Here is a 14,547-nt window from a genome sequence, read left to right on the forward strand (position 1 = left end):
GCCACCTCATGAGAAGAGAAGACTCCCTGGAAAAGACCCTGATGTTGGGAAAGACTGAGGGCACAAGAAGAAGGGGACGACAGAGGACAAGATGGTTGGACAGCGTTCTCGAAGCTACAAACATGAGTCTGACCAAGCTGCGGGAGGCAGTGGAAGATAGGAGTGCCTGGCGTGCTCTGGTCCATGGGGTCACGAAGAGTCGGACATGACTAAACGACTAAACAACAAGAACAATGCAACTTTTAATTGATTAATGCAGCAACATACCTACTCTTGGGATATGGGTGGCACTGTGGTCTGAACCACTGAGCCTCTTGGGCTTGCCAGTCAGAAGGTCAGCAGTTCGAATCCCCACGACGGGGCGTCCCAGCTCCTGCCCACCTAGCAGTTCAAAAGCACGTCAAAGTGCAAGTAGATAAATAGGTACCGCTCTGGCGGGAAGGTAAACGGCATTTCCGTGCGCTGCTCTGGTTCACCAGAAGCGGCTTAGTCATGCTGGCCACATGACCCGGAAGCTGTACACGGCTCCCTCGGCCAATAAAGCGAGATGAGCGCCGCAACCCCAGAGTCGTTCCCAACTGGACCTAATGGTCAGCGGTCCCTTTACCTTTACCTGCTCTTACTCCAGAAGCCAATACACGTTTACTAAGAGATAAGTTCTTCCGACTCCCATGAGACCTATTTACCTGGGCGGAAGTAGCATTAAACTTCATAGGAATTACTTCTGGGTAAGTTTACCTTTTTAAACATGGACAGCATTGCGCTGTTCATGAACGAATCTGCGCCTAACTCCAATGGAGAGACAAGCAAACTCACTCGGATACCTACGCCGGGAAGGAACCCAGGAGTCCTGCTCCGGCCCTAGTGGGCTGTCCTTTGCACACGTGACTCTTTTCGGTGCCAGGACGCGGAAGCAAAAGGCTTCCTCCGGCGTTTTCTGTTTCCCGTTGGCGGTGAGGACAGCAAGCGCGTTGCCCGACTCTGGCCGGCATCATGCTGGGCCCCAGGAAGGAGGCGGCGGCGGCGGCCCAGGTAGGAAAGGTTTCCTTCCCCGGCGGCGAGTTGGTGGGGCTGCCGCGTCTCCCTCCCTCCCTCGGCTCGGCTGGCGAGGCCGCGTTCAGCACCACGGCCAGCGACGCGGCCCGGCAGGAGACCGGGAGGCCGAGCCCCGAGGAGGAGGAGGAGGAGGAGGACTCAGTCCGGGGCCGAATGCAAGGGCTCCTCCGGCCCCGAGAGAGAAGCGGAGCCGCTGCTAGGCAAGGCTGGACCACGTGGCCTGGCACTGCCCTGGTCCGAGCCGGATCCCTGGTCCGCCTCCCTCGCCAGAGGACTGACCCCTGAGCTTCCAGCCTCCCTGCCCGTTGGCCGTGCTGGCTCATTCCCAGGCATCTGGAGAGCGCCGTGCCGACTACCGACAGGCCTCTGGGGCTCAACAGTGGAATAGTAACAACCAGGACAACAATTAGCATTTCTGCAGCACCTTCCCGATGTTTGCAACTGCCCTCCCTGAGCTTATTAAAATTCTTACAACCTGACATTGCAGATCAGTACTGTCATCCCCTTAGAGCCAATAGGAAGCTCAGGCTGGATTGCTTAAAGCAGAAGTGCCTAACCTTTGGCTCTCCAGATGTTACTGGACTCCAGTTTCCAACAGCCACAGACATCATAGCCAATGGTCAGAGACTGAGCAGGTCGTAACCACAACGACTATCTTCTATCCCCACTGTCAGAGGCATGATGCCTCTGAATGCCAGTTGCTGGGAAGCACACATGGGGGAAGTGTAATTGTCACATGGGGAGAGTGGTGTTGCATTCAAGTTCTGCTGTCAGGCTTTCCAATGATAGAACAGAGTCCTGGACTAGATAGGTCCTTAGTCCGATCCAACAGGGCTTCTTACAAGTTCTGCAGTATCTGGAGGGCCACAGAATCTTCTCCCCTGGTGCAGGGAGATCCATGGATAGATATCCCAGTTTTCAAAGGGTTAAGAACAGCTGCAGGGAACCCAGTTTGACTTTGGACTTGACCACTAGTGGAGGAAGCTCTTTGCACCAATTTCCTGATTGAAGCTGCCTCCCATCCTCAACTCTGTTATCTGCACAAGAGGTGTGGGCACTGGGAATAGATGTTGCAGGAGAAATAATAGCTTAGACAGGACCTGCTAAACAAGAGTGGGTCTCTCTTCTGCATAAACACGCATACAAGTGCATTGTAAATTTCTAAAATATTACAAACAGTACCAGAGAACTCTTCTGTAAAAACAGAAAAGGGCGTTTCTGAACAGGAGAAACCAGCTGAAGGAACACCAGCTGAGAAAACCTTACTGTTAGAAACTGAAGTAGATAAAACTCCCATTGCCACCCAGGAATATGAAAACAAACCTCTTCTTGATCTTTTTAATACTCCTGAATTATATGCTAAATTTGAAATAGGGTATTTTATGTTATCACTGCAGTAAAATAAGCTGCAGTTTAAGAAGTAAATAAGTATTACATGTATTTCATTTGCCCACACCCCAAAATTTTCATTTTGTGCAAGAAAATTATTATTATTATTAATAATAATAATTTTATTATTTATACCCTGCCCATCTGGCTGGGTTTTCCCAGCCATTCTGGGTGGTTCCCACCAGAATAGTAAAAACATGATAGAACATCAAATATTCAAAACCTCCTGTTACAGGGCTGCCAAAGTCAGATAGTTGTTTATTTTCTTGACATCTGAACAGAGGGTGTTCCACAGGGAGGGCACCGCTGCCAAGAAGGCCCTCTTCCTGGTTCCCTGTAACTTCACTTCTCACAGTGAGGGAACCACCAGAAGGCCCTCAGAGGTGGACCTCCATGTCCAGGCTGAGAGATGGGGTGGAGATGCTCCTTCAGGTATACAGGGCCGAGAAAAGAAGGGTCTTCCTCATGGCTTTAATGTTTCTGGAAAATTTATATTGCTTGCAAGTGACTATAAAGAGGTGGAAGGGATTTAGTTTGAGGCATTTTGAAGTTTAAAGTAGTACTACAGTACATTCTAAAGTATTATCTAGGGTTTCCCAAATATCTGAGTTCGTTCACACATGCACACCCCTGAACGTATAAAGTTGCCATTGACCCTGACCCATATTCTTAGAAAAGTAAATGAAAGAAAGTGTGCTGGTCCGGGGGGGGGGGGTTACCGTGAGGCGTGGTCAGTGTCTGGTCCTGGGTTGAGGGTCTGGAGACTATCCACCAAGGGGGAAGCAGGGTCCAAAGCAAGAAGCCGGGCGTGGACGGGAACTCCAAAAGAACAGGTCTGGGTGCTGGCAGAAACAGGTTTCCAACAACGTTGCTCCTGCAACCTGGGACTGGGCTGACTGGTCTTTATCTCCTCTGGGGCCTAGGGCGGTCCCGGCCCACAGGTGACTTGCCTCTCCTGGCCTTAAGGCGAGCACTCCTCCTGAGAGAACTTAGTTCCCTCCGCCTCTCTGCCCTGAGCCTCTGCAGCTCAGGAGAGGCTGGAGGGTTACTGGACCCAGGGGCAGCTTCACCTTCCCCTGACAGGGCTGGGAGAGGAGCACCTGCAGGCAATGGGTCCTCAATCACCTCCGGAGCCAGAGTAGATTCATCTGGTGTCTGCTCCTGAGGATCCGGCACAGGTGAGGGCCCTTCAGATTCAAGGCCCCGCCCCGGCTCAGCCGGCCCTGGAGGCGGGGACTCCTGTGCAGGCTGAGATTCCTCCGGTTCAGCCTCTGAATCAGATTCCCAGGCCATGACAGAAAGTCAAGAAATATCAATATATATTAAATGTTTATTAATTATCAATCGCCATTGCTAGGGATCTAAAAATGTGAAAAAATAAGGAAGTAAAACAAGCAAAAACTATTATTTATTTATTTATTTATTTATTTATTAAATTCATATACTGTCCTAGGCCCGCAGGTCTCTTTTTTTAAAAAATAAATTTTTATTGGTTTTACAATTTAATTTTACATTCACACATTAAATAGAATCAAAAAGTGTAGAATTCTCCAAATTCTCGGACTTCCTCCCTTCCCTCTGTGGAGTCTCATAACCATTTTCCACTGCATATCATATCGTCCTCTATTTAGCCTTAAAACTCTATTTATATCCATGGTTCTTTTCACATTGCAAGTGTTACTTCAGTCCTGCTAATGTTTACTTAAGTTTACTTAAGAGTACTTAATGTTCTCTTAAGTATGTTACAAAATTTTCCCAGTCCTTGTTAAATTTGTTAAATTCCAATGCTATCCATTCTCGAAGCCAGCAGAGGCAGGACGCCTCATAGCATAACCTCAGATCTGGCAGGGAGAAGCCACCTCTTTCTTTAACATCTGTTAATTACATATTTTATTCTTGGTTTCTTCCCCTGCCAGATAAATTTAGAAATATCTTTCTGCCATTCTTTAAAGTGACCTGTCCCACTGATAACATGTATTGATTGGAATAAAAACAACATTCTTGGCAATGCATTCATTTTTATAACCGATATTCTTCCCCATATGCCCGCAGGTCAGACCAATTCACAAGATAAAATTACAATATAAAAACACAAAATACATAATCAAAATATAAACAGAAACAGCTGAATAACCCCCCAAAACACTTAAGAACAGTTAAAACAATTTTTTTAAAAAACTACAATCAAAAAGCAGTTTAAAAGAATGCAAACAGAACTCTCTGCTGGGCTGCAGGAGTCCTTTTGTAGTCTGTCAGGGGCCCTAGGCCTGGAGAGAGAGGCATGAGCAGGACCCACACACTCTCAGCAGCTGTTGCCATACAGAAGTTTCTCAATGCCCTTTATTCGTAAGGCTCTTTGTTCTGAATTAATGCTTTTGCCTAATGTCTTATAAGCATATTTGAATATTGTATCCAAAATCTCTTGCCCATTGTCTCTTTACTGATTTAACCTCTTTACTCCACCCCAGGCCTTTTTTGACCCTCTTTCAACCCCTGGATATTTACTTAGCCCCTTGCACAGTCCCACCAAGGTAAAAGGCCCCTGGACGGTTAGGTCCAGTCAAAGACAGCTATGGCGTGTGGCGCTCATCTCACTTCAGGCCGAGGGAGCTGGTGTTTGTCCACATACAGCTTTCCGGGTCATGTGGCCAGCAGGACTAAACTGCTTCTGGCACACAGAAACACCATTTACCTTCCCGCTGCAGCGGTACCTATTTATCTACTCATGCTGGCATGCTTTTGAACTGCTATGACCGGGGGGGGGGGAGTGATATTTCCACTGAGCTACAGTCTTTCCCCATACTGGAGGTGGGAGGTTGAGGATGAGTAAGGGGAGCAGAGGTGGGACTGTAATGGGAGATCTTCCTGATTCATAGCTCCTTAGTCACTACACTGCACCAGCATTGTCTCTCCTTGGCTGAAATGTGACTTCATTACTTGGCTTTGTGATCTTGAAGAGTTTGGATTTGGATTTGATATCCCACCTTTCACTCCCCTTCAGGAGTCTCAAAGCGGCTAACATTCTCCTTTCCCTTCCTCCCCCACAACAAACACTCTGTGAGGTGAGTGGGGCTGAGAGGCTTCAGAGAAGTGTGACTGGCCCAAGGTCACCCAGCAGCTGCAGGTGGAGGAGCGGGGAATCGAACCCAGTTCCCCAGATTACGAGACTACCGCTCTTAACCACTACACCACACTGGCTCTCTTGTGACAATCCAAAATGCTGATACAATGGCTGCAGTTTTTCCTTTCTAATTCATTTATATCCCTTGTCGCCTCCCCCCCTTTTTTTACTTTTTTAATGTAGTTCAGCTTGTAGTCTGGCTGCCTGAAACACAGAAGAGATGTTGCTAGGGGAAGTCTCCAAAGACCTTCTGACTCGGCCACTGACCCGGAATGAAGTGTTTGCTGTTCTCCTTCGCCTGACCGTCTTTGGGGCTGCCACCTACTTCAGCATCAAGTGGGTATCAGATGCCTTGGACCCAACCCGTAAGCAAAGGATACAGCTAAAGAAAAAGGTATATACATGGAATTTACCCACAAAGTCCACTGTGTGTGTGCACCAATTGGGCTATAATTTTGGAATCCTAAAATGGTCACAGATCTTGATCACTGATATTCTGCTGTGGTGAATACCTCATATGTCCTTCCATAGCAGCACATCCACATGCCAATAATCGGGGGGGGGGGGTGTCGTCTCCTATGCATGGCTTTAGCACAACTTAGCACCACTGTAGCATTCAATGACCGGCTGGTCTATCTTTCTCTTTTTTTCTTGTTTCTTTGTCTCTGCTCATCTTTCAACAACAAATGGACAGTAGCCTCCAGTCTTTTGGGGCCCGGGATCACTTTTAGAATGTAAGGAACTGTTGCAGGCACCAAAAAACCACACATTTCACATTGATACCCACACCCACATGCAAAGCAAATGAAACACAAGCAAAAGAAGGCAAGGGCCCCAACGAACCTCCCTCCTGGTTTTATTTTTTGTTGTTTTGGTTTTAACTGAGATTTTGTACACAATGTAGATATATTTTTATATGAGTTTACAGTAGATAAATATAAAATGAACTAATTAAATACTAGATAGCTAACATTTAGCTATGTGTGAGAGGACAAAGGAGCTATCTCCTTATGGGATAGTTTCCAGGTGTATATTACTTTCGTAACTTAAGTCTCCCTTCTGGGATCCATTTGTGAACAGAATGTGTGAGTAAACTCTTTTTATACTTTTATAGAAGACTGTGTTGCATCTATCTTTTTATGACGGACTAAAGGGTAAATTACCAAGGAAACTTATTTTAGAGGCTTTAGCAAGCCTAAGCAAACACATCCTCTGCGAAAGTTTAAAAAGGGGAATCATAGAATCATAGAGTTGGAAGAGACCACAAGGGCCATCGAGTCCAACCCCCTGCCAAGCAGGAAACACCATCAGAGCACTTCTGACATATGGTTGTCAAGCCTCTGCTTAAAGACCTCCAAAGAAGGAGACTCCACCACACTCCTTGGCAGCAAATTCCACTGTCGAACAGCTCTTACTGTCAGGAAGTTCTTCCTAATGTTTAGGTGGAATCTTCTTTCTTGTAGTTTGGATCCATTGCTCCGTGTCCGCTTCTCTGGAGCAGCAGAAAACAACCTTTCTCCCTCCTCTATGTGACATTCTTTGATATATTTGAACATGGCTATCATATCACCCCTTAACCTCCTCTTCTCCAGGCTAAACATGCCCAGCTCCCTAAGCCGTTCCTCATAAGGCATCGTTTCCAGGCCTTTGACCATTTTGGTTGCCCTCCTCTGGACACCTTCCAGTTTGTCAGTGTCCTTGTTACTCTACTAAATGTTACTCTACTAAATTGTTACTCTACTAAATTGTAGAACTTGTTAACACAAGTTGGAAAGGATATAATCAAACAATATATCCTCTGCTGCATCCCTGAACATTCCCACAATAGGCATGATGCTCTGAGAGAAAAATACCATCTGCCAGAGGTGGCCCTATGGCAATACTTGCAGCTACATCTTTTAGTAACTTTGTTTGGTCTGGTGGCCTGCTCAGCATCTGAGACACCCAAAATTTGGAGCAATTGGATAATTCATTTGAAACAAAAAAGCCAGCAATTACTTTTTATAGGTATTTATTATCAGCAAGTAAGTTTGATATACAGAGTTTAAGAAATGATTGGAATAAAGAGTTGGAATGTTCACGATTACCTAGACCAGGCATGTCCAACAGGTCGATTGCGATCTACTGGTTGATCGCCAGGAAGTTTCTGGTCAATCGCCAGTAGATTGTGTGTTCTTTAGTGATCGCCAGCCTAAAAGGAAAAAATAGCTCCCCGTAAAAAAAGCTCAACAACTCTTCCCCCCCCCCCAAAAAAAGCTCAATAACCATGGGCAATTGCATGGAGAGCTCCTTCCCTCTTGCTGACAGAGAGCTCACCAGTATGTGTGTGAGTGTGTTGTGCGGGATGGCTGGATGGCTCCCCCTCCTTCATGCTGACAAAGAGCTGGCCAGTATGTGTGTGAGTTTGCATGTGTGCGTGGGATGGCTCCCCTTCCCTCGAGGATGTAGCAGGGATGCTGCCCTGTGCCTATCAGAGACCGGATCCTAGCCTGCACCCTGCTTGGTCAAAGGGGGATGCAGGCTGAGACTTGGGCAGTGCCAGGGGGCAAATCCAAGGGCTGACCATGGGCTTCCCTTGCCCATTTAAGCAGCCCACACCTGGGACACTCCCTCTTCCTTCCCTTGCCGGTTTCCAGTGTGGATCTCTGTAGGTCTCCTGCATTGTGACTAGGAAAGTCTTAGACCTCGCCTGGGATCTCATCCTTCCTTGCCCGCCTGCTTTTTGTATCCACGCTGCATCATGCAGGCAAGAGAGGAACAGGCGTCTGTCCCGGTTTCTGCATTTGCCAGGATTCATCGTTGCAAGGGAGCTTGGGAAACTGAGTTCCCTTGCATGTTGAGTAGTTTCTTTGCGAGGGCTGAGGATCCTGGGAAACTGAGTTTTCCAGCCATTTGGGGCTTTCTGTGTTTGTGTGGGGGGAAGTTTTTCTGTTGGCTAAAAAGCTGTTTTTTGAGGCTGGTTTGTTTCCTGCTTACATAGAATCATAGAATCATAGAATCATAGAGTTGGAAGAGACCACAAGGGCCATCGAGTCCCACCCCCTGCCAAGCAGGAAACACCATCAGAGCAATCCTGACCTATGGTTGTCAAGCCTCTGCTTAAAGACCTCCAAAGAAGGAGACTCCACCACACTCCTTGGCAGCAAATTCCACTGTCGAACAGCTCTTACTGTCAGGAAGTTCTTCCTAATGTTTAGGTGGAATCATCTTTCTTGTAGTTTGGATCCATTGCTCCGTGTCCGCTTCTCTGGAGCAGCAGAAAACAACCTTTCTCCCTCCTCTATGTGACATCCTTTGATATATTTGAACATGGCTATCATATCACCCCTTAACCTCCTCTTCTCCAGGCTAAACATGCCCAGCTCCCTTAGCCGTTCCTCATAAGGCATCGTTTCCAGGCCTTTGACCATTTTGGTTGCCCTCCTCTGGACACCTTCCAGTTTGTCAGTGTCCTTCTTGAACTGTGGTGCCCAGAACTGGACACAGTACTCCAGGTGAGGTCTGACCAGAGCAGAATACAGTGGCACTATTACTTCCCTTGATCTAGATGCTATACTGAGCACATAATGTGGTCTTCAGTAATCAAAGAATTCAGGAATTGGATACCAGCACTGTTGGGGTCTTTGTTGATTGTTGGTGCATTTTAAAACTGAAGCCATGTGGGGCCAGGGGGCGGGTGCTGGTTGGGTTGTTATTTTCCTGTGCCTTCCAGGTGGGCGTGCTCTTGCTGAAGTTTCCAGTGCTACTGCTTTAAATAATAAATGAAAATGAATTAAAAGGAATAAATAAATAATTTTTTAAAATAATCATTGTGCATTTTAAGTTAACAAACAGGGTAACTGAGTCACTGGTGCTTCCGCTTGCCGCAGGTTCCTTACGTGGGGCAGGTCCCAGCCTCCATTGGGGTGGCATTGTTTTGCAGCAAGGTTTGATTTTGAGGTGGTTTGTGTGCAGCTTTGGCTGTGCGGTTGCAGGGGAATACAGCTTTTGTTTTAAGTTCAGTTCTGAGGTTTGCTACTGCATTTGCTTTTAGCTTTTTGGTTTGCTTTGGAGGTAGTGTGGTGTGGGTACAGTTGTTTGGGCGCCATATGTGAAATCGAAAGCCTAGCACGCATCTACTGGCTCCTCAGATCTGTGTAAACTACTTAGCTGAGTTGGTTTTCCTTGTCTGGGTGTTTTGTATCTTAAAGGTTGTCACACTTTACAAAGCAGGCAGTCTTCTGTCTTGCTGAGTTAGTTTTTAAATCAATTTTTTCAGAAGAATTGGAACGTGTCCAGAGGAGGGCAACCAAAATGGTCAAAGGCCTGGAAACGATGCCATATGAGGAACAGCTAAGGGAGCTGGGCATGTTTAGCCTGGAGAAGAGGAGGTTAAGGGGTGATATGATAGCCATGTTCAAATATATCAAAGGATGTCACATAGAGGAGGGAGAAAGGTTGTTTTCTGCTGCTCCAGAGAAGCGGACACGGAGCAATGGATCCAAACTACAAGAAAGAAGATTCCACCTAAACATTAGGAAGAACTTCCTGACAGTGAGAGCTGTTCGACAGTGGAATTTGCTGCCAAGGAGTGTGGTGGAGTCTCCTTCTTTGGAGATCTTTAAGCAGAGGCTTGACAACCATATGTCAGGAGTGCTCTGATGGTGTTTCCTGCTTGGCAGGGGGTTGGACTCGATGGCCCTTGTGGTCTCTTCCAACTCTATGATTCTATGATTCTAGTCCCTATTGTAAAAAAAAATGAGTGCTCCAAAGAAGTCCAAAACCTATCATTTTCATAAGGAATCGGAAATTGAGTATTTCTTTGTGATGGTGAAAGAGAAGTGTTGTTGTTTAATTTGTAACGCCTCTGTGTCCTTACCAAAAAAGGGTAACTTGGAACCCCATTATAATGCTTTCCACCGTAGTAAATTTGATGTCAATTTTCCAGTCAAAAGTGGAATTCATAAACTTAAGCTCAAAGAACTCAAAGCAAAATTCTCAGCAGCAATTACTGGTAAAATCCAACTCACATTCTAACAATGCAACCATGTCATCCTTCAACCTGATTGCTAAAAAGTGCAAACCTTTCACAGAAGGGGAGTTTGTAAAAGAGTGTTTTCTTGCAGCAGCTGAACATCTTTTTGAAGGGTTTAAAAATTAAAAAGAGACCATAGCTGCTATCCAAGATCTTCAATTATCAAGAAACACAGCCATACAGTGAATGGAAAACATGTGTAAAAATATTGATGAACAGCTGTTGAAAGATGTGTCCAGTTGTGTTGCTTTCTCACTCTAGCTAGACAAATCTACAGACATCAGTGACACAGCTCAGCTACTAGTTTTTTATTTGTATGGTTTTTAAATATTACAGCACAAAAGAAGAACTACTTGGGATAGTTTCTTTAAAAGAGAAAACCACCAGTGAAGAAATATTTAATTCCTTCTATTCCTTTATAAACAAGCTTAATGTTCCATTACACAAGCTTGTTGCCATCACTACGGATGAAGCAAAAGCCATGACAGGTCGGGTTAATGGATTTATTGCCCTTTTTCGACAACATGGTGATTTCCCTGACTTCCTTGCGTACCACTGTATCATTCACCAGCAAGTTTTGGCAAGCAAGAAACTGAACACAAAGCATGTCATGGACATAGCTTTTAAAATTGTAAATTCAATTCGTGGAAAAGCACTTCAAAGGCGGCTTTTCAATCTCACTCTTGAGGAAGGGCAGCTAGAATTAATTTTACACAGAGATGTAAGGTGGCTCAGTAAGCACAAATTTTTGGTAAGATTTCGTAGTTTGTAGAAAGAAATAATATCCTTTTTGAAGGAGAGGGGAGATGAGTACGCTCAGTTAGAAGATGATGAGTGGTTATTTGATCTGGCTTTCCTTTCTGATTTCACAGGTAAACTTAGTGATATGAACCTAGAGCTACAAGGTAAAGGTAAAGGCATTGGCAAGATGATTATCATAGTTTCATCCTACAAAACAAAATTTAAGCTAATGACGGCTGACTTTACAATCAAAATTTTTGATCACTTTCCTAATATGCAGGACCATCTGGAAAAAAATCCTGACTTTGTTTTTCAAACAGAGAAGTATGTGGCCAAAATTGGTTCTGTTATTCTGTAGTTAAAAAAGATTTGGTGACTTCCAAAAAATTGAATTAATTGTAGAGTACATGTCATTTCCATTCAAATCTGATTTGGACTTTTAAAAAATTGCAGTCATTATCAGTACAAATTACTCATTGTGCAAAATATCTCTTGAAAATGATATATTAACTCTGAAAAATGACATTTTTATGAGGGCCCATGCAAAAGAAGAAGAATTTTGGGAGTTTGTGCCTATACAGAAATTTCCAAATTTGAGAAGATGCAGTGAAATTCTACACTCATGTTTCGGTTCTACTCCATGATAATATGACAGCAACAATCATAGATAACAATGGCTCTCAAAGTGAACCATTCACAGTGGGATCAGGTGTTAAACAGGGTTGTGTTATTGCCCCAACTCTATTGATTATTTTCATTGCCATGATCCTACACTTTGTCAAAGGGAAACTCCCCACTGGAGTAGAAATCATATATCGAACAGATGGAAAGCTCTTCAATCTGAGCAGGCTGAAAGCAAAGACTTCTGTCATAGAGCTTCAGTACGCTGATGACAACGTAGTGTGCGCACGCTCAGAGAATGACCCCCAAACTATCCTAAATATCTTTGCAGAAGCTTACAAAAAGCTTGGCCTATCACTCAACATCCAAAAAACCAAAGTGCTGCACTAACAAGTACAAAACAACTCCTCTGCAGCACCACAAATCCAACTCAATGGTGCAACATTGGAAAATGTCGATCACTTTTTCTACCTAGGCAGTTATCTTTCCACAAGGGCCAACATTGATGCCGAAATCCAGCATCGCCTGAGCTCTGTGAGTGCGGCTTTCTCCCTATTGAAGTGCAGAGTGTTTGAGGACTGGGACATTCACTCCCTATTGAAGTGCAGAGTGTTTGAGGACTGGGGCATTCACAGGGAAACCAAAATGCTTGTTTACAAAGCTATTGTACTACTAACTTTACCATATGCTTGTGAAACATGGGCCACTTATAAAAGCCATCTCCAGCTGCTCGAAAGATTCCATCAATGGCGTGTCTGAAAAATTTTACACATCACTTGGGAAGACAGGAGAACTAATATCAGTGTACTGGAAGAAGCAAAGATCACCAGTGTCAAAGCGATGATTCTTCAACATCAAATTCATTGGACTGGTCATGTTGTGCACATGCCTGATGAATATCTTCCAAAGCAACTACTCGATTCCAAACTTAAAAATGGAGGTTTAAAGACTGGCTCAAGACAAATCTAAAAAATGTAGTAAAAACACTGAAAACTGTGAAACACTGGCCTGCGAGCACTTCAGTTGGAGAACAGCCTTTACCAAAGGTGTCATGGGCTTTGAAGACACTCAAACTCAGGACGCAAGGAAGAAATGTGCTAAGAGGAAGGCATGCTTGGCAAATCCACACCATGATCAGCTCCCACCCGGAAACCTATGTCCCCACTGTGGAAGGATGTGTGGATCCATAATTGGCCTCCACAGTCACTTACGGACTCATTGTTAAAACCGTGTTTATGGAAGACAATCTTACTTGGCTACGAATGATCACCAAAGAAGAAAGAAGAAGACGATTTCCCACATTTACTAAATTTTGGAAGACAGTGCTGGACTATATAAACAAGACACAGCGGGAAATGTTAAGATGCTCTTGAACTATATACTAGTTCTGTTGGCAACAGGACTGAGGAAATGGATTCTACATGCCCTAATGGTGGCCAAGAGACAGATGAACTGGAAGAATAGCGATACAATTCCCCTTAATCAATGGCTTGAAAACACGACAACATTGGCAATGTATGAACAGACACACACTTTCTTTGAATAAATATAATGATATTTTGAATGAGTTTACACATAATAAATTAGTCGAAACAAAAACAAAAAATCCTTCCAGTAGCACCTTAGAGACCAACTGAGTTTGTTATTGGTATAAGCTATACCAATAACAAACTTAGTTGGTCTCTAAGGTTCTACTGGAAGGAATTTTTTGTTTTGTTTTGACTATGGCAGACCAACACGGCTTCCCAGCTGTAACCATAATATATTAGGTTATTGACAGTTATATGTGTATTAGGATAAGAAAAATACAGCCAGATGGGTGGTGTATAAATAATAAATTATTATTATTATTATTATTATTATTATTATGATGTAACAGTATTTTTTTTTCCATTCTCACTCACTTTTTTATTTATTCCTTTTCCTCACTCTATCTTTTATAAATGAAATTCTTCTTCTAAAAGTGCCAGGTGCAAGTCACTGTGTGTAGTCATGACAATAGCAAGTCATGACAATAGCAGAGTCCTATATTAAATCTCTGAGATAAAGGGAGGACTGCAACTCTGGGCCTCTTTGTTTTGTCGGCAGGCAGAACGCTTGATGAAGCAGATTGGGGTGGAAGGAGTGAAGCTGGCAGAGCATGAGATGATCATTGCCGCTCACCTGGTGGTTCCAAAGGATATCAAGGTAGGTGGCCAGGCTGCTGCTCCTCTTGACAAAACGCAAGAGAGTTTTGAGGCTCTCTAATCTGCTGAAGAAAAACGGACAGGGGAAAAGAAGTTGCACATATCTTAGTTCTGAAATGAGATTGTGTGGGTTCACACCAGAATTAGTAATTCAGATCTGGAACTTTAGCACTTTGCAGCACATCAATATAGACTGTTGGGTCTTTGACTGGTGGGTTGGGACCCACTCTCAGGTCATGACCTGATCCAAGATGGGTCACAACAGCAGCACAACCACCAGGCGAAATACCACTCTACAAATGGCAAACAATTAAGACATGGGCCCCATATGTCTGTTTGGGTCAGTTCTTTAAAAAGGATGAAAATTGCTGATGTAGACAACCCTTTAAACCAAGAATAGATAGAAAAGGTCCCTACCC

General features: G+C 44.4%; 1 protein-coding gene across 2 annotated transcripts in view; it reads left to right on the forward strand.

Moving 5' to 3' along the window:
* The first annotated feature begins 936 nt into the window (after positions 1-936).
* Positions 937-14,547, forward strand: part of LOC308463813 (outer mitochondrial transmembrane helix translocase-like) — a 44,640-nt gene continuing 31,029 nt past the window's right edge. Inside the window, exons 1-3 of one of the 2 annotated variants that reach the window (XM_080982570.1) lie at positions 937-1,032; positions 5,750-5,960; positions 14,031-14,129. In XM_080982570.1, coding sequence (XP_080838696.1) covers positions 5,787-5,960; positions 14,031-14,129 — 273 coding nt within the window. In that variant the 5' untranslated portion in view covers positions 937-1,032; positions 5,750-5,786. The remainder of the gene's footprint in view (positions 1,033-5,749; positions 5,961-14,030; positions 14,130-14,547) is intronic. The other variant, XM_080982569.1, reaches the window with a different exon arrangement.

Source organism: Podarcis pityusensis (assembly GCF_964106645.2).
Source record: "Podarcis pityusensis genome assembly, chromosome: 15".
Classification (NCBI taxonomy): domain Eukaryota; kingdom Metazoa; phylum Chordata; class Lepidosauria; order Squamata; family Lacertidae; genus Podarcis; species Podarcis pityusensis.